The 21,968-nt window shown below is 36.8% G+C and overlaps 1 protein-coding gene across 4 annotated transcripts in view; it reads right to left on the reverse strand.

Annotated features, from left to right (window-relative positions):
* LOC127431062 (delta-sarcoglycan-like) overlaps positions 1–21,968 on the reverse strand; it is a 355,719-nt gene that overhangs the window by 122,015 nt on the left and 211,736 nt on the right. For all 4 annotated transcript variants that reach the window (XM_051681292.1, XM_051681294.1, XM_051681293.1 and 1 more), the window contains exon 2: positions 10,423–10,608. In XM_051681292.1, coding sequence (XP_051537252.1) covers positions 10,423–10,608 — 186 coding nt within the window. The remainder of the gene's footprint in view (positions 1–10,422; positions 10,609–21,968) is intronic.

The following is a 21,968-nucleotide window of genomic DNA, read 5'->3' on the forward strand; positions in this document are numbered from 1 at the left end:
AGCTTCCGAGTGTGTCAACAAGGTGCCGCTTGAATGAGAGTAGGCAGCACGGGCTAACAGTTTTATTATAGATATTAATAGAGCTGCCAAAATCAGAGGATCTACCAGGAACCATACTCCAAAATGGTGTGGCCTTATTGTGTTTAATGCCTCATCACAAATATAAATAAATAAATAAATAATAAGCCTTTTGTCTTCATCATCTGACTCACGCTCTGTTAGCTATACTGCAGTTAGCAATCCAACAATTTTAAAATTTCCATGACTTTACCTTTCTAGTTGTTTGTGATTACTGGAAGGATATATTAGAAATATTTTACAGAGATCGCTGGGTGGATTTCTATTTGTAAGTCAGGTACCAAACTTTCGAAATTAAGGGATAGTTCACCCAAAAGTGAAAATTCTAAGCACATGTAAGGCAGAATATTAGAGAATGACAGCATTAGTCACTATTCACTTTTTATTGTATCTTTTATATACAATGTGAAATTAAATGGTGACTGATGTTGTCATTCTGTATTGTGTCAAAATGATTCATATATATCACTTGTGAGCAGAGTATTTTTATTCAGCGTTATTTCAAATCACGCAGTTTTTTTTTTTTTTTTTTTTTGACAAATTATGCAAAAAGTGTGACAAAAATATATATTTTTAATTGTGTGTATTTAGTATATATACTGTAGTATGCTAGCTATGAAATTAGCCTTAGCAAGACAAAGAAGCCAGCCATATTATTTTAAAAACAATACAAATGTCATTTCCATCACATAATTCTATTAAACCCGATACAGAATTTGAGATGTCATGAAAATGACACTGTGGTGGGAATTTTCATGACTTTCAGAAAACAAAAATTACATAAATCTCCTTTTATGCATGTACACTACATTATATAGACTTACACTATTAGACACTGATATCAAACTTCACAAAAATAGTGAGAAAAATATTTATGTCTACAGTGTCTAAAGCTGAAGAAACATTCTTAATGATTTATACTTTTAAGCGTTTAAAATATTGTAGAGCAGAACAAAATTAGAAAGAAAAAAAATATATATATTAATGATAGAAGTTTCCAGGACTTTTCCACGACTCTTTATTATTTTTTATTTGTTTTTTACTTTTTCTGATGTTCATGACTTTTCCAGACCTGGAAATCACAATTTTAAAATTAAATAATAATAATAATAATAATAATAATAATAATAATAATAATAGTAATAATAAAATTCAGAGATGTAAAACATGCCCCATCAATCCTGAAATGGGCATGGCCTGCAGAACAGCTGTGAAATTAAGACTTTAAGATGTTTCTGCATTGTACTATATTTATCACATTGATATAATGTTAATTATATTTAGTCTAGAAATGCTATGTGAATGCTAAAGTGTGGAAAGATGCAAGGCCGTGAAATGCAGGCTCAATTTCAAAAGCACACCCCTCTGATATCAGACCGCACTCCACATTGATATGCACTGTCCTTTGGCATCTGAGAACGCAAAATACTAAATTTCATCCCAGCCCTGACATGACAGCCCACACCGAGGTGCAACCCAACAATTTGAGGTGACATAAATCAGCAAAACACCCAGCTGCTTATCTGCATTTGCGCTCTGCACAGACCTGATCTCCACATGCCCCTTGAGCACCCAATGCACTTCACACCATCTTCAGAATCAGAATCAGATTTATATGTATTTATAAATACATATTTATATATATATATTTAAAAAAGTATATATAGAATACATAATAGACAATATATATATATATACAGTATATATATATATGTATATATATATATATATATATATATATATACACACACACACACACACACACACATACATACATACATACATACATACATACACGCATACATATACATACATACACACATACATACATACACACATATGTAGTGCAAATCTAAATACAAATCGGTTATATACAGAGCAAGAGAATGTAATGGCAGAAGAGGTTGGATGTGTTGGATAATATAAAAAGACTAAGCTGTGTATTGCACATTAATTATTGCTCAATGGGGCAGTTTTAACTGTTCATGAGATGGATAGCCTGGGGGAAAAAACTGTTCCTGTGACTGATGATTCTGGTGCTCACAGCTCTGAAGCATCGGCCAGAAGGCAACAGTTCAAAAGAATAGTGGGCAGGGTGAGTGGGGTCCAGAGTGATTTTTCCAGCCTTTTTCCTCACTCTGGAAGTGTATAGTTCTTGAAGGGAGGGCAGGGGGCAACCAATAATCCTCTCAGCAGTCCGAACTGTCCTTTGTAGTCTTCTGATATCTTTTTTCATAGCTAACCAAACCAGTCAGTTATAGAAGTGCAGAGGACAGACTCAATGACTGCTGAGTAGAACTGTATCAGCAGCGCCTGTGGCAGGTTGAACTTCCTCAACTGGTGAAGGAAGTACAACCTCTGCTGGGCCTTTTTTGCAATGGAGTCAATGTGACTCTCCCACTTCAGGTCCTGTGAGATGGTAGTGCCCAGGAACCTGAATGACTCCACTGCTGCCACAGTGCTGTTTAGAATGGTGAGGGGGGACAGTGTTGGGGTGTTCCTCCTAAAGTCCACAATCATCTCCACCATTTTGAGCGTGTTCAGCTCAAGGTTTTTTTGACTGCCCCAGACAGCCAGCTGTTCAACCTCCCTTCTGTATGCAGACTCATCGTCATCTCGGATGAGGCTGATGACAGTGGTGTCGTCTGCAAACTTCAGGAGCTTGACAGAGGGGTTCTTGACGATGCAGTCGTTGGTGTAGAGGGAGAGGAGTAGTGGGGAGAGCACACATCCCTGGGGGGCACCAGTTCTGAATGTACAGGTGCTGGAAGTGAATTTCCCCTGTCTCACAAGCTGCTGCCTTTCCGTCAGAAAGATGATAATCCACTGACAGGTAGACGTGGGAACAGAGAGTTGGTGTAATTTAGTCCAGAGAATAATTGGGATGATGGTGTTGAAAGCTGAACTGAAGTCCACAAAAAGGATCCTTGCATATGTCCCTGGTCTGTCCAGATGTTGCCGGATATGGTGCAATCCCATGTTGACTGCATCATCCACAGACCTGTTTGCTCGATAAGCAAATAGAAGGGGATCTAGAAAGGGTCCAGTGATGTCCTTCAGGTGGGCCAACACCAGTCTCTCAAATGACTTCATGAGCACAGACGTCAGTGCGACAGGTCTGCAGTCATTAAATCCTGTGATTTTTGGTTTCTTTGGAACAGGAATGATGATTGAGCATTTGAAGCAGCAGGGAACTTCACACTGCTCCAGTGATCTATTGAAAATCAGTGTGAAGATGGGGGCCAGCTGGTTAGCACAGGATCTAAGACATGCAGGTGAAATAACATCTGGGCCCTGTGCTTTCCTTATCTTTTGTTTTCGAAAGACACAGAACACATCATCTTCACAGATCTTAAGTGCAGGTTGAGTAGCAGGAGGGGGGTTGCAGGAGGTGTTGGTGTTTTTGTGAAGTGAAGGTCAGGGCAGGTGTGGGGTGTGAGATTGGGCCTTTCAAATCTACAGTATAATACATTCAAGTCATCAGCCAGTTGTTGGTCCACCACAGGGTTGGGGGTAGGAGTCCTGTAATTCGTAAGTTGTTTCATGCCACTCCACACTGATGCAGGGTCATTAGTTGAAAACTTTTTTTCAGCTTCTCAGAGTATATTCTTTTAGCCACTCTGATTCCCTTATTCAGTGTGTTCCTGGCCTGATTGTACAAGTCTTTATCCCCACCTCTGTAAGCATCCTCTTTAGCCTGATGAAGCTGCCTGAGTTCTGCTGTAAACCATGGTTTGTTGTTGTTAAATGTCCTAGTAGGGATGCACATATCCTCACAGAAACTGATATATGATGTAACAGTATCTGTGAGCTTGGTGTCTGCGGCCTCAAAAACACTCCAATCAGTGCAGTCAAAGCAGGCTTGTAGTTCCAGCTCTGCTTCATTGGTCCATCTCTTTACAGTCTTTAGTACAGGCTTAGCAGATTTTAATTTCTGTCTATAGTTTGGAAGAGGATGAACCAGACAGTGATCAGAGAGTCTCAAAGCTGCTCTAGGGACAGAGCGATATGCATCCTTTATTGTTGTGTAGCAGTGATCCAGTATATTTCTGTCTCTGGTGGGGCATGTAATGTGCTGTCTGTATTTGGGCAGTTCACGTGTGAGATTTGCTTTGTTAAAATCCCCAAGAATAATAATAACTGAGTCTGGGTATTGTTGTTCCGTGTCTGTGATTTGATCAGCCAGCCGTTGATCAGCGCGGCATTCAAACATACATAGGCACGATATACACACTAACCAGAATAAACAAGGAAAACTCCCGCGGTGAGTAGAAAGGCTTACAGTTAATAAAGAGCGCTTCCAAGTTAGGACAGCACATCTTCTTTAATGTTGTTACATCTGTACACCAACTTTCATTGATGTAAAAGCATGTTCCACCGCCTCTCGTTTTCTCTGTTAACTCCACGATGCAATCCGCTCTAAACAGCTGAAAGCCTGGCAGATATAACGCGCTGTCCGGAATGGTTTCACTCAGCCAGGTTTCTGTGAAGCAAAAGGCAGCAGAGGTTGAAAAGTCCTTGTTTGTGCGGGTGAGATGTAGTTCGTCCATTTTGTTAGGAAGAGAGTGGAGATTCGCAAGATGAATACTCGGCAGCGCTGTTCGAAAGCCACGCTGACGGAGCCTGACCAGCGCGCCTGCTCGTCTCCCTCGCCTGTGTCTCTTGAACAACACCACAGCCGCGCCTCCAACTAAAATGTCCAGCAAAATGTCTGAAAAGTCCAGAAAAGATTGTCTGGTATATGCTGTCGAATGTTCAGCAGTTCGTCTCTGGTAAAACTGACTGGAAAAAGATTACAAAACACAGGACAAACAAACAAAAACAACAAAACAATAGGAGCACTCCACACCAAGGCGGCCATCCATGGCACCATCATGATATATTTCTTACTTCCAGAGTAATATGTTTATCACATAAGAACAGGATATTGACATCAACAAAGTAGTGTAGCAAATTAGCTTAAAAAGGGAATTATTTATAATTAATTATAACTGGTTATAATTAATAATAAATATTTAGATTAGATCTTAGAATTAACTGTAACAGAATCGATATTACAATTACTTGATCTGTCCGTCCACCGAGCAGACAATATAATTATTTATCAACTCTAGGAAGATTACTTTCCTGGCCAAGGAACAATAGCCTTCCTACTTATACAGTGCTAGCAGTAGTTTAGCATGTAGCAAGGAGCAACATTCAGTGACTTTGAATTGTGAGCGGAACACAGAGACAATCAATTGTGAATATAAGGGATTTAATAAATGAAACTATAACTAACATACAAACAAACTAAGCAAAACATACATATATAGAATGAAGGAAAGTAAGGAAAGGAGAGAGAAGAGCAAAGAATGGCAGTATTTCACATCAATTAACCACAACCTAAATGAGAATCATCAGAGGCACAATTCACCTTAAAAGGGGTTCAAACTAAAACGTGCATCTAATTAGTTGTAAATGGTTACTTGCATTGGTTTGTTGCTGAATAAGAGTCTTGATGCGGTAGACGAGGTTCTCGACGATTTCTTTAGGAGTGAGTTGAAGAAGTCCACAGCAAATCCACAAAGTTACTTGAAGGTAAACACTGCCAGAAGGTTAAACTCAAGAGGAGAGTTTTGGAGTGTGTTGGTCTCAAGAAGAAGAGTTTTGAGCGATGATTAGTTTGCGTTCTGGAGTTTTACTAGTTCATTGCCGCACCCATTTTGTGGGTGGAGTGGCCAATCAGAGGCATGCATTTTGAGCGGGAGAGACATCCTTTGTCTCCGTTTATGGCCCATTCGCATTTTATTGCTGATCTGGACCGCTAGTGCAGCTTTTAATTCAAAACATAGTAAGAATTGTTCGATGCATTTCACGATCACATGGTGTACATTATTGTGTGAGAAATAAAGAGAAGATCATTTTGATACCAAGAAGGTAACCTCCAGACGATATTAAAGCAGAGATACACTCATACACTTGAATATAGGCATTTAACGTCTAACTAATACAAGTAAAAGGGTTTTAACTAAGTTAATATAATAGGGGAATATACATACAACACATGCATATAGCAGATACATTTATAACTGCTTAATATGGCCTAAATAGAGAAAATGTCTTTAGGTGTGTGTGTGACGTGTATTGGAATTGGTGGAGACAGACAACTGCTCTGGTGCCTGGCACGGGGGTCACCCCCCTTTCTGTGGAATGTGTTTGAAGCTTGATGGAGACACTCCAGAGGTGACCTGTTTTAGCATCCTTTTGATAGTGATAAAGACCATCTGCAATTTAGCACCCATATAAATGTAAACGCGGAGGCCAGGTCAGTAATTTATATGCAAATGTCAAAAGGCTAAAAGGTTTTTTTTTTTTAAACAAAGTGTAATTAGCCATCACTGATCTTACACAGACGTTACAGTAGCATGAGTTAATGTGTCACCCACAAATATCAGTCATGCTTAGGGATCAGGCTCCTTGTAAAAAAATAAATAAATAAATAAAAATAAATAAATAAATAAAATCTTAAAATGTACTCTTTGTGTATGACAGAAGAAACAAAGTCATAAGGGTTTGGAACAAGATGAATGTGAATACTGTGGATGATGGCATAATTTTTATTTTTGGGTGAACTATTCCTTTAATATGAATAATTGATTGAAAATCAAGCATAGCGTCAGTTCAAGCAGGTCATGTTAGTCAGCTTGCAATCAGCTGACACTCAGCTGATCATGACGTCTATACAATTCAGACTACAGTTAAAGTTGGCCTGTAAAAGTCCTCCCTTAATTCATTCTCTCAACTAACTTTCCATTGCATGGATTCAAGCTGCACTTCACACCCTCCTCCATCCCCAGCTCCACAGAACCATACTGCCAACACCAACAGATGCTTTGTGTACAATCAATAAAGTTTTCATTCAAGTGTTCAAGTTAGTATTCATTGACAGAAGTGGTCCTGACTGAAATAATGTCCTCATTCTAAATATAACTGTCGATTTTATAATTGTGAGAAGTTGTACCTCCTTCTACTGTATGTACTGTATGTAATGCAATATTGCTTTAAACTTATAAATATGATTATTGAGACAAACATGGATGGATTTTGCCAAAACACATCTTGATGATCCTCAAACCTTTTGGGAGAATGTTCTGTGGACTGATGAGTTGAAAGTGGAACTGTTTGGAAGACAGGGGTCCCTGTACTTCTGGCATAAATCAAACAGAAATACACAAAAAGAACATCATACCTATGGTCAAGCATGGTGGTGGTAGTGTGATGGTGTGGGAATGCTTTGCTGCTTTAGGGCCAGGGCGACTTGCAATAATTGAGGGAAACATGAATTCTGCTCTCTACCAGAAAATCCTAAAGGAGAATGTCCTGTCATCAGTCTGTGAGTTGAAGCTTAAGCGCAACTGAATTATGCAGCAAGACAATGATTCAAAGCATAGGAGTAAGTGCACCTCTGAATGGCTCAAAAGTAGCAAAATTAAAGTTTTGGAGTGGCCTAGTCAAAGTACTGACTTGAACCCAATTGAGATGCTGTGGCAGGACCTTAAACAGGCATTTCATGCTCAAAACCCTTCAAATGTGGCTGAACTAAAGCAATTCTTAAAACTAATGTTTTAAGAATACTTAAAACATTAGTATTATGTTTTTTTATAAATGAATATGAACTTGCTTTCTTTGCATTATTCGAGGTCTGAAAACACAGCATCTTTGTTATTTTGACCAGTTGTCATTTTCTGCAAATAAATGCTCTAAATGACAATATTTCTATTTGAAATCTGGGAGGAATTTTGTCAGTAGTTTGTAGAATAAAATAAAAATGTTTGTTTTACTCAAACACATACCTATAAATAGTAAATTCAGAGAAACTGATAATTTTGCAGAGGTCTGTTATTTTTTTCCAGAGCTATATACTTATATGTATGTGTGTGTGTGTGTGTGTGTGTGTGTGTGTATATATATATATATATATATATATAAGAGAGAGAGAGAGAGAGAGAGAGAGAGAGAGAGAGAGAGAGAGAGAGAGAGAGAGAGACACACTGGTGGCCAAAAGTTTGGAATAATGTACATATTTAGTGCTTATGGACAGAAATTGGTACTTTTATTCACCAAAGTGGCATTCAACTGATCACAATGTATAGTAAGGACATTAATAACATGAAAATTACTATTACAATTTGAAAAAAATTAAACTACTTCAAAATCCTCCATGTGCTGCAATGACAGCTTTGCAGATCCTTGACATTCTAGCTGTCAGTTTGTCCAGATACTCAAGTGACATTTCACCCCACACTTCCTGTAGCACTTGCCATAGATGTGGCTGTCTTGTTGGGCACTTCTCACACACCTTACAGTCTAACTGATCCCACAAAAGCTCAATGGGGTTAAGATCCATAACACTCTTTTCCAATGATCTGTTGTCCAATGTCTGTGTTTCTTTGCCCACTGTAAACTTTTCTTTTTGTTTAAAAAGTGGCTTTTTCTTTGCAATTCTTCCCATAAGGCCTGCACCCCTAAGTCTTCTCTTTACTATTGAACATGAAACTGGTGTTGAACGGGTAGAATTCAGTGAAGCTGTCAGCTGAGGACATGTGAGGCATCTATTTCTCAAACTAGAGACTCTGATGTACTTATCCTCTTGTTTAGTTGTACATCTGGCCTTCCACGTCTCTTTCTATCCTTGTTAAAGCCAGTTGTCCTTTGTCTTTGAAGACTGTAGTGTACACCTTTGTATGAAATCTTCAGTTTTTTGCCAATTTCAAGCATTGTATAGCCTTCATTCCTCAAAACAATGATTGACTGATGAGTTTCTAGAGAAAGCTTTTTCTCTTTTGCCATTATTGACCTAATATTGACCTTAATACATGCCAGTCTGTTGCATACTGTGACAACTCAAAAACAAACACAAAGACAATGTTAAGCTTCATTTAACGAACCAAATAGCTTTCAACTGTGTTTGATATAATGGAAAGTGATTTTCTAGTACCAAATTAGCAATTTAGCATGATTACTCAAGGATAAGGTGTTGGAGTGATGGCTGCTGGAAACAGGGCCTGTCTAGATTTGATCAAAAATGACTTTTTTTAAATAGTGATGGTGCTGTTTTTTACATCAGTAATGTCCTGACTATACTTTGTGATCAGTTGAATACCACTTTTATTGAATTAAAGTACCAATTTCCTTCCAAAACAGTAAAATCTGTACATTATTCCAAACGTTTGGCCACCAGTGTATACCACAGGTCTGTTGAATGTTTGATTCTGGTTCTAAGGTGTGCAATTATTTTTCAAGTAAACACATGGCTGTGAAGTAGTTCCAGGTCTTTACCGCATAATGGTTCCAAATCACTTCAAATTCAGTTATTTCAAAGAGCCCTACAGGCTACCACAACAAAATAACCAATTAAACAAAGACATTGGTTAAGTACATCGGATTACAATGACAAACAATGTTTATAATATCCTAAATTTATTTCAGTTTCGATTGAAAAGCGTCCTTTTGCTTCCTCTCTTTCTCTCTTTCTCTTTCACTCTTGTCTCACCCACACACACACACGCTACCACAGCAAAATAACCATATAAACAAAGACATTGGTTAAAGTAAATCGATTAAGAATGTCAAACAATATCTATTATATCCTAGATTTATCTCAATTTTGTTTGAAAAGCTCCCTCATCTCCCCCATACTTTCACACGCTCTCTCTCTCTCTCTCTCTCTCTCTCTCTCTCACACACACACACACACACACACACACACACACACATATATATATATATATATATATATATATATATATATATATATATATATATATATATATATATATTTGAAAATGTTGTTGCCTTTGTTTTATGTTATATCTCGTTTGAGGATCTAAAACAATTTAGTATGAAATATACACAAAAATAGAAGAAATCAGGAAGGGGAACTACTGACAACAGCTTTATAAGCCAAATAGAAGGGAAAGGCTGCACCAGAAGACAAACTGAGCCTCAGAATGTAGATATTTCCTTCACCCTTGTAACATCAAATTAATCAAGACCCAAAGCACACCAGAAAAAGATTGAGAGGATCAGTAAACACATGGAGGGAAGGAAAAGAATGTGGGAGGCAGCTGGCCTGAGAGATCTGTGTGAAGTTTAAAGACTCAGCTATGTGTGAAAACCAGAACCGATTGACCACTGAAAGGCAAATGAAAGTTGTATTCTGCCTGGCTGAGGTTCAGAAATTACACATGATTGGCGGGTCTATATGATGGAGACCAGTTATATCTTTTCACTTCTTAGTCACTAAAAGAATTGATGCCCAGCAGGCAGTAATGAAGTCCAGAGAAAAAGGGCCGCACTTACTATAGTGAAGTTCATAACTTTCAGGATCCAGATGGTGAGAGCGAGGTTGACCACGATGAGGATCATGAGGAGGAGGACAAAGAAGTAAAGGCAACGTTTCCGCCAGCCGTAGATCCCCACTTTATACACTTGTGGTTTTTCAGTGCTCTGGACATTGTTCCTATGAGGGCACTGTTCCGGGGTCATCTGCAAACAAACACAAATAAAATGTTTATGCAATATTCCATATGACGTAAATGTGGTCTTTACGTATTCATAGGTATTCGTACATGAAGTATACACATTTTTGTGCATTTGAATGGATACTTAAGCATGCAATATCAGCGACCGTATCTAAAATGTAATTTTATTTTACATTTTTGCAATTTGAGACGTACAAATCTTTACATATCCTTTGCGAGAGTATTGCCACAGGTGAAAAGGTTTAATACTAAATGGTTATAATACATTTAACTACCATCAAAGCTCAACAAGTGTGAAATGTAAATTAAACACTTTGCTACAATGTAACATAAGAAACAAAAAATATGCACACTTACAGTATACCGTCCCAAATCTCTATGCTAATATTTATTCATTCATTCATTCATTCATTCATTCATTCATTCATTGTGAGAAAACACAAAAGGAGAATTTGATAATTTATTCATTCATTAATGCATATATATATATATATATATATATATATATATATATATATATATATATATATATATATATTTCTATTAATTCATTCATTCATTTATTTGTATTTATTTATTTTGGAAAAACACAAAAGGAGAACTTTGAGGAATCTGTACGTAGCTCTATTCCATTAAATGAGAGTTTATAGCGACCACTGGCTGTCAATTTCTAAAAGAAAAAAAAAAAAGCTCTTCAAATGTACTATTAAAACTGTACTATGTGATGATATACAGTGTTTTTTTTTTTTTTATATATATTTTATAGTGCTTTTTTTTTTTGCAATTGGGTGTACATGGTAATGATGAAATGTCACTATATAGAATAGATCTGTGTAAAGATTCTTCAAATTTCTCCTTTTGTGTTACACAGGAAACAGACAAAATAGCTAAATATTTGGAACGACATTAAAGTGAGTGAATAACAACAAAATAACAGTCTTTAGAAATAATTCGGAACAGAATGAAACCATCATAATGTCAAATGGGTTAAATGCAATAACTGAGTTAAATAAATGTAATGAAGTTAAACATTTAATACAAACAATTTATGATAAATACAATCTCTCTCTCTCTCTCTCTCTCTCTCTCTCTCTCTCTCTCTCTCTCTCTCTCATATATATATATATAATTTATTTATTTTTTATTTTATTTAATTTTTTTGGGATACAAAGTAACTTGCGTTATGATTTTAATGCATTCATCTGTAAAGTTTATAAAGATACAGAGAGCAGAACATTTTCAGTGTTTCTATGACGACATAGATGTTGGCGTGTGAGTTGGTCTATGTCAGCGCAAGGATGTTTGCATTTTTAACTAAAATGTAATTATTTCTGCACACAATGTATAGCATACATTTAGCCAATACCTGTTTTATTTTGCATCAGAAGAACATCGGAGTAGATAGTAAAAGCATGTTCTGTCTATAAAATACAGGCAATAAAATTAGACCTACGTGATCAAAGACAATATACTTTCTCGCATTCTTATATCAATATTTTGATTATTGTCCTCCTTGTAATATGTCCCTACCAACTTTCAAACCAAACCTATGCCTATTGTTTCAGTGTCAATCTAGAAGTTAAAAAAATTTGAGGTTGTCCGATAGTGGATTTTGCTGACACCAATAGATAAGGTGGTGGGACAGGCCGATAACCAATTAATCAGCCGATAGTTTTTAAAATCAATTTATAATGTCACAATTTTTTTTTTAAATAATAATAATAATAATAATAATAATAATAATAATAATAATTTACTCTTTACTATGATGGGCAAAGACAAAGAGTCCAAAATGAATAAAATCCCAGATGCAGATTTTTGTTCAACCAAAATCCCAATATTAAACAGAAAAAAGATTTGGTGCATAGTGCGGGACTTTTAAGTATAAACAAGCCAGAAACACACCGGGGACTCTTATTTTGAAATGACGAAATTATTTGTAAAAAAAAAATATCGGCAACTATTGAAATAGATTTTTACCGATAACCCATAGTTCCAAAAAGCAACTATCGGCAACGATTAATCGGTAAAACTTATACATCTGTCTATCTCTAAAAAACATTTCTAGAACTACACTTACGTATGACTACCTACAAATAAAAATGAGTTTGAGTCCACCTCGACACACCACCTTTAATTTAACTGGGCATTTGGTTCAAAGTGCAAAGAACAGCAGTTGATCGGCTATCCCATAAGCCCCTTGAGTCTTGGTTAATGTGGTTCTGCACCATTAAAAGCTTAAATAGCCTACATTTGTTGATTCTAATAGTGTAGTTTTTAAAGGAAGAAACACTGTACAATTCAAAAGCCATAATAATAGACTAATATTTCTGTGCAGAATACAATTTACTCTTGACAATGTTTTGAGCTGCACTCTTTGCAAGCAGAGTCAATCGCTTTTGACAGGCATACACATTCAGGTCGCACTGAAACAAATGACTCCAGACAGCTCGGCAAAATTCCCAGTGTACAAGAGTGCAATGAAAAATTCAATAATTTTTTTTTCCCCGTCATATCATAGGGTTTTACACAACCCATTTGGCCCTCATCACACCTCGGATTGTGTAATCAGCGCATTTTTAGTGCACATCTGTCATGTTATAAAGCTTCAAATGTAATTGTAAATAAACGGCAGACTTATTGTTATTAAAGTTGGCCCTGAGTTGAATTGTATTTGAATGGTGGAGAATTCGATCATCTGCAATTGGTTTGAGTTCTATTTCCCTTTTTAACGTCCTTGTCCCTGGCTGATTTATGTATAAATAGGTGAGTAAATATGTGCAGTAAAGACACTGCATTAAAAAAGTGCCTTTGCGATAATCTGCCACTTTTGCCAGATTTAGAGTGAAAACGTTCATTGAGACAACAATGCTGGTTAAAAAATACATGGAACTCAATAAAGTCAATGGGCAGGAAGCATATCCCTCCACAGCCATCATGGAAACTCTGACCATAAGTACCCTCATTTGCTGTTGAGAATGAATCAAGTCTGGCCCAGTCTGTGGAAAAGTTTGCTATTTTCCAGGGTGCCGCTCCCCTTTAAAACCCAAATTTCATCTCTAGCATTAAGTATTCTGCTACCAATTTCATAGCAGTATGATGCAGAACTCACATGCCAGCAAGAATGATTGGGAATTAAGGGTAAAGTTTACTGTGTTTGTTGTACATATTCACAGTTAATTGTGAAGCGATGCATTGCTGACAGAGGTTTGTGTTCCTTTAAAGGACAAGTTTGCTTAAAAATAAAAACACCATAAATCCATCATTACCAAGAAAAAAACTCTTAAGAGCATGTGATATGTTCAAAATATGAACATAAAAAAAATTATACAAGTCATTTGGCTGTTGTGATGTTTAGTTATGTCTAAAACTCAGTGATGTGGTTGGGCCCCTTTTTTACCAGGCTAAAGATTTAGCCTAAATGAGAAGCCATGGTGTGACTAATGGGACTCATTGAGGAAAAACAACACAGCATGTGCAAGGGGAAGGTAAACCCTTGCACTTTGCTTGAACTAGCAGAAGGAAGACTGCTTCTAGTTGCTGAGTAAGCTTTACTCCAAAACAAATTGAGTAGTAGCCACATATATAATGGCTTAGTGCCTAATTTTACATACTGTAATCATCTGAAATCCACCTCAAACCTTCTATAAAATACCACTGAAAAATCTATCAATCAATCAATCAATCAATCAGAACTGATTTACCTTGGTACAAATTACACTGCAATGCAGTAATTATAACGTTTTTCCTCTCAGTTTTCGTGTTCACTGTTATAATGATCTGTTCACTATTGTCCAAGTTACAGTAATCAGCTTCAGATTAAGAATTTCTTAATCATCTGGAAGCTCAATTACATTTCCACAAAGCATTCTTACTGAGCTCGAAGCAACAGCCAATGTCCCCTCAAAAGCAATTAAACTAAAAATTAAAAGACGACCAAATGAAATGGAAGCTATAATAAAATAAAATGAAGCTAAGAGAATAAAGGTCAGTCAGTGTCTTCTTGCAGAAGATATTCTACAACAGTGATTCTGATGGATTTATTTCTACCAAAAAATGGGTCACAGTTCTGTACTGTTAGGGTTGTAAAAAAGGACTGGGAAACAAGAATGCAAAATCCATATACTAAAAAGCAGCTAACCATATAATTGTGCATTTACTGTAGGACAGAAAAATAAATAGGCTTACCAGAGGGAGGGGAAAAAAGCTTCCCATGTCTTTTGCTGATCTCAAAGGCTGTGCCCATTCAAACTCTACAGTATTTTGGCACACATTCATCTGTCACTTGGTAGAGGATATCAAAACTTGACAGATGCCAACATGGACAGGTTGTGTGACATCCCCTCATCATCAAAACATCAACAAAACTATGCAAGGGAAAAGAAAACATGACCCAGACTACATTAAATATGGTCTTACTTGCAATGAAGCGACCAAAGTGTATTTTGTTCAGTTAATTATTTCTTAATAAATATAATACAGAATGAAACAGAAAGTCGGCATGTTGTTTCCGAGAATTCCAGTACCTTAGGATCGGCCACATATTGCCGACTCACTGACAAACTCACTGAGATCAGTCTGTGAATAACTGATAATATATATATATAATTTTTTTTTTTTTTTTTTTTTTTTTTTACTTTTGTATGATAAATTTTGAGTTAGGTTGCAATTTAATGTTGAATGTAAAATCTGGGTCCTGAAGCCAAACCAGCTGACTACTGCTCTAGAGCTCACATTTCTGTAAAATGAGTTGCTAAGGAAAAGGTCAAAGTTAAAACACCAGTACTCTGCTGGTTCCTTGGGGAGAAGCAGTAATGGCGAGTTACTCATCTGTGAACTTCAATGTCAATGTTCCACCCTTCTCAGTGGCAAACACTACAGTTGTCAGTCTGACGATAACAGGGACTGGCAATAAAATAAAATAAAAAATACCGGAAAAACCAAAAGAAGAAATATTGATCCAAGTACATCACAGCATAGCAAAATATACTTCCAAGAACATAGAGTGGCCCCAGAAAATATTTGGACACTTTATCCACACACTTACAAAAAAAACAAAGAAAAATGAATGTTATTGCATTAAACTAAATTTCAAAGCAAGCAGCAACTGCCAACAAATTATTTACTTGGTCATTTTTTGTGGATGTATGAAGTCAGTCCCCTCAAGTATCCACTAACGTTTGACAACCAGAAAGTGTTGCAATTGTTTCAGTCTTCTTTTATTATTTTGTCATTTAATATACAAAACCTTTTGTGAAACATTTTTCTTAAAAAGTGTGTTTGTGCTATCTTTCAAATAAATGCCAATATATTTCATATTTTGTCTTCTAATATAATGACATTCATACATTTTTAAGTGTGGCTTAAGTATCCAAACATTTTTTTGCGGCCACACTAAATCACTCTAAGAATATTAATGTAATTTATCTTAAAGTCTCTTTCTGACATTGACAAATGATTTGAAAGTATATTATAGTCTCCAATGACCTCCACCATTTTTTCAAGTTCTACAACAGGTAATGCAATATAAATCTACTGTAGACAGGGACATTGTTACTTGTGAATGCCACTAAACAAATGAAACCCTTATGCAGTTGCAATTCTCATATCGTAAAAGCATAATTATGCAGAATGCAGCCTGATCTCATGAAAATTACATGACTGTGGCAACATTTTTTCTAAATGAAATTACGTGGTTCATTACACATTTTGCTGCAGTTTCAAGTTGAAATGTCCACTGAGGGGCACTTAATGCAAGCTAAATGTTCTCCCAAAAAGATTAGGTTTTTAAGGTTAATGATCTATCGAGTTTTAAATGAAGAAAATCTACCTCCCTAACCTAAACCTAACCAATAGTTTAATAAAAAGCAAATGTGAGATGATTGAGCATGGACCTTACAAACAATCTGTTTTTCTATTTTTAAATTAACAAAACCAACGGCCCTACCCTAAATACTACACCTAAACTTAACCGCTAGTGTCATGAAAGCAAATGTTGTAAATGTAGAGTTGTAAAAATGTAAAAGCTGAAGCAACAACCTCATTTCGTGGTGCTTCAATGACACTTTTGGCTCACATGTCAACTTAGCACTCGTACCCTGGTCTTTCGTGTTCAAAGTCAAGTTTCAAGTTTTATTGGTCACATACATAACCATACACAGTACGACATGTAATTAAATTCTTGGTATGACTTTTCTCCCCACAGTTTACGATAATGAAGTGGTGCATAATGACAGATGTAGAGGTGGTAGCAGCAACAGTTTGACTGGCAATATGTACATTGTGCAAGGTAAAGTGCAATTGTGGAGTAATGTTGACCTGCAACAGGCTGATGTTATAGAGGTGATGTTGTAGATGTATAATAATAATAATATATAATATGATAATGCAGAGTGTAATATTGCTCCAAGTGTGTGGTGTTGAATAGTGAAACTAGTCCTGGTATTGTCCTTGGTTCAGGACACGGATGGCCTGGGGAAAGAAGCTCCTTCTCACTCTCTCTATTTTGGCCATCAGGGAGCAGAAGTGTTACCCTGACCACAACAAAGAGAAGAGTCCATTATTAGGATGGCTGAGGTCTTTCATGATCTTTCTGGCTTTGGTCCAGTATCATTTGCTGTAGATGGACTGCAGGTCAGGGAGTTTGATGTGGGTGATGCACTCAGCTGATCGCACCACTCTTTGTAGAGGTGCAGGTGTAAACGTTTTTTAGCACCATAGAGGGCAGTTTAAAGTCCTTTAAGCGCCTGAGGTGGTAAAGATGCTGACGTGCCTTCTTCACCAGGGTGTTAATGTGGCAGGTCCATGACAGATTGTGTGAGATGTGCATGCCAAGATATCGGAAACTGTTCACTTTCTCCACTGTGTTGATCATAATAGGGTGGTAGTTCCTCACCTGCTTTATGCTGAAGTCCACTATCAGCTCCTTTGTCTTATTGACATTCAAAAGGAGGTTGTTCTCCTGGCACCAGTCCTCCAGGCCTTTGATCTCCTGCAGATAGGCCCTCTTGTCGTTATCAGAGATCAGGCCCACCACAACAATGTCGTCAGCAAACTTGACAATGGTGGTGGAGTTGGAAGTGGCCACACAGTCATAAGTGTACAATGAGTACAGCAGAGGTCTTAGAACACAACCCTGGGGGGCTCCAGTGCTGAGGGTGGGGGGGGTGAGACCTGTCTGCCCACTCTTACTACTTGTGGCCTGTCAGTCAGGAATTTGGAGATCCACTGACGCAGAGGTGGGCTAAATCCTAGGTCCTCCAACTTGGTGCAATGCTTTACTTTGGTGCAAGTCCAACGCTTTATCAGTTGTGCCACCGCTTGAAAATGTGGATGATTATACAGTATATGCAATATGTCATTAGATAGTACTGTATGAGTAACAGAGTGAAAAATACGTATTAATAAACTGTTAATCTGCCGTTTTACTCATGATTTGTGTGAAAGTGAAAAACTCCTTGTTGCTGCTGCGCTTCTCATGTTTATTTCATCAGAAAACTGCTGCTATACTGTAGAATGAGGCATGTGAAATTCAATTTGCAAAAAACTAAATTATGGTAATGTGATTCTATGAGACCAGGCTGGCAGAATGATTTAGTTTCAAAGTACTGAGACTATGAAAGGTACACTGTTGGCACTCAGCTATTTCTAACAGTTCTTTTTAAGTTGCAATGTGGAATAACATGCCTCCGGGTTTAAGACTAAATCCTGCCTTTATAACAAATGTCATGAGTATCCTTTGTTCTGGTTTTGAGTCTGGCGGGTTGCATCACTTGAGAGGATGATACTTTACTGTTGGCACACAAAAAAACAGGAGGATTGTCAAAAAGCCACAGAATATGAAACACCTGCTTGTGGTTTAGCCTGCCTCTCTGGTGCCTGTGTTTATTTGCAGCTCACTGGTAGAGCTGCAGGCCCATGCTGTCACCTTCAAAATCATTGCTTTAACATATACTCTCATTCATTCTTCTGCATCTCTGTGACGCTTAGAGCCAAAAGCTAACACATGAACCATTTGCTTTAGTGTTTAAACTTGTATCTAGCACAACTCAGTGTGTTTGTTTGTTCATATAGTATGCATTGCACTGATGTTGTCAGATAGAGAATTGAGGGTCAGGTTTTTCCCCCTGAGCTAATGCAGACATCTATAATCTTTTGATTGTGCCTAAGTGCCTTCGTGTTTTCAACTGATTACAATACACACAATCACAAGATGTTGTTCTGATCCCTGCAAAATTGACATGAGCCCCTTTCACACATGCAAGCAGGAAAATTGCAGGAAAATCATTGGGTTGCCTTTTCTGGTAAAATTACCACATGTGTTGTTCACACATACCATCAATATGGGAATGTATAGGTAATGATAACTTCTCATCAAGGGAAATTGCCAGAACAAAATTTACCAGTATTTTCAAAAAGGTTGTGTTCACACATTACCTCTAACTTGAAAAATGCAGTACATTTTCTGGAAAAGTCTGTATGTGTAAAAGGGGCTATGGAGTGAAAGAAATCTTTCAGTCTTGTAAGAAGCCAGAACGATCTCATTGTGAATTCGGTGACAGCAGGTTGAAAGTCTTCAGCTGAAATAGGTCAACACATGTTTACAGCACTGCCCCCAGTGGCCGAAGATGGAAGTGTCATCAATGTATGGACACGTATGAGCTCGTTTCAGGGTGAAATGTCCACAGAGTGGCTCCAAAAGTGAGTTGTAAATCAAGTTGTTTTTAGTTGTAAATAAATGTAATACATTCAACAGGATTGCATATTTTATGAACTCGCTTTTGCTGATTCAAAGATTCACAGAACAGATATAATCTAAGAGACACGATTTCAAATGTTTTGAAATATTCTATTTTGAGTTGTGAACAATGTATTCATCAATGATTCAATTAACTGATGAGTAAGTTCTGCCCTGGAACAGTCTAACCACTAAACTTGCCACGATATTATAATTTTCACACTGGTGCAGTGTTCACGTTCAAACCGACTAACACTAAGTGGTACTATGGAGTAATTTTCTTTAAGCAATAGCCTACACAATAACGTTAATAACAATAACGTTAATAATAAAATTGATTTCAAACATTTAACTTTATTTTTTATTTATTTTAACTAAAAATACTAATGAAACTGAAAAAAAAAAAAATGAAGTGCAATTAAAATGTGTGTTGTTCAACGTTTTGAAATATGGCTTTTCAACATTTGTTAAGGGCAACATCTCTTTGGCAATGAACCTACTTTACCCCTGCATTCTGGGTTGTTACGGTTTTAATGTTGGTGTTTAATTACCTTTCATCCTAGGACCCCAGTTTAGCTGCTTTGGAAGTGTAATGACTTTGAATGTGTGTAAATAAATTTGTTTTGTTCCCTACTAGGGCTGGGCGCATTGTAAAAAATATATGTTTACAATAGTTTTGTAAAAAAATAAAAAAAATCACAATATCCAATTACATCATCAGGCTGAGGGATCTGTGAATATTCTTGCTTTAGTGATTGTGCATTGAACATTTTATTTATTTATTTAAAAAATGAAAAACATAAACCAAAAGACATTTCTAAATTCAGATTGCACTTCAAATGAAATGAAAAAGCAATTAAAATAATGGAGTGGAATTTTTTTTAAAATAAAATAAAGAAATCATATATAACCATAGATGGATACTTCCATTTACCATCATGATGAAAAGTCCTAATACAAATTAAGATATAAAAACAATTATAAATGCAAATATAATAATTATAATGATGATAATAATTACTGAAATATAAATCATGGTTCGAAGTGAACGTCTTTTTTTATTACTTTATGATTTAATCACAAATGTATAGGCTATATATAAAGTGACCCTGCAGAGTTGCGCTCACAACCAACTGCTCTGTGGAAATAAAGCGAACTTAACTCAGAGCACCTCCTGAGCTGAGATGGTCTGAGGTCATTTGTAGCATTATCATAGACGATACTATTCTTGCATTTTTGTGTGCCTGTGTATTTTGATACGTTGGTAAAGAACATCTGGCTTTCAATGCATTATTTAGGTTCATTTATCATGGGTCGCAAACTCTTCATTAGGCAACTATTCTTCATTAAAGCTATTCTATTCGTTAGGCTATTGTATTGATATTGGAAGTTCCATTCATAATGTTTCGGTGTTGTCCCTTGTACCAAGTAAAACCGGTAACTGTACACCGTGGCAACTCTACTGACCACTTGTTTTTTTCTCCTGTCACAACTGGGTCACTGTTATGCTGGCTGGCAAATCTAGTCTTGCTTTCATATTGTTGTTTCGGAGTAATGACATCATACCTCAATATTCTTTTGTACCAGAACTGACTGAAAGCTGACTGACTTTATTCTCATCTTAGCTACTGAACTCTTTTTGGTGGTTTGATGTACAACAGCTTACTTCCTGATAACTGAACCAACAGTTCCCACAGAGACATCCAAACACTTGGATATTATTTCATACCTTTTTCCCAATTTAACTGCTCCTTAGTCTTCATTTTCACAACTGTCCTTCAGATTCACAAGCTGTATAATGAACCCATAACGGTGGAGTTTTTATTCCAAAAATGTGATAGTTATTTGAATGATTCACAGGTAGAGGCAATTTTCAGACAAATGCATCCTCATTAGAGCAATTGTTTTCATCTGTGTAAATTCATGCAAACAGCATATTTAAGTTTTTGTTTTTATGGAATTGAGGGTTTGAGGTAGTTTGCCAAGCACCAAATGTAAATACAGCTCATTAGTCTGACACTGTGTTTGCTGAGGTAAACTGGTACTTTAGCTGATGTTGCAAGGTAATATCAGTTGTGACTGCTACAGTAATAACAATGTACACCCATGCATTCAGTAAATACAAGCGGAAAATGAGTCACACTTGGATTATTAAAATTGGAAACTTGCTGCATGGATTTTCACAGTTTGATCTGTTGTCCAACATCACTGAGTTAAAAATAAGTCACATCTATTTCTTAGGTCAAATAACAGAGTCATAGGTCACTTGCTTAAATACAGAGCTGAGAGCTTAGAGACCAAGAACAGATGGCAGAAATTCATTAGCATGACTCCCTCCAATATGATGTCAAAAAAAAAAAAAAAAAAAATCTATATATATATATAATATATAGATAATATATGGCGGGGGGGCTTAGGTAGCTCTAGCGAGTATTGATGCTGACTACCACCCCTGGAGTCGTGAGTTCGAATCCAGGGTGTGCTGAGTGACTCCAGCCAGGTCTCCTAAGCAACCAAATTGGCCCGGTTGCTAGGGAGGGTAGAGTCACATGGGATAACCTCCTCGTGGTCGCTATAATGTGTGGTTCTCACTCTTGGTGGGGCGCGTGGTGAGTTGTGCATGGGCC

The sequence above is a fragment of the Myxocyprinus asiaticus genome, chromosome 40 (assembly GCF_019703515.2).
Source record: "Myxocyprinus asiaticus isolate MX2 ecotype Aquarium Trade chromosome 40, UBuf_Myxa_2, whole genome shotgun sequence".
NCBI classification, from domain to species: domain Eukaryota; kingdom Metazoa; phylum Chordata; class Actinopteri; order Cypriniformes; family Catostomidae; genus Myxocyprinus; species Myxocyprinus asiaticus.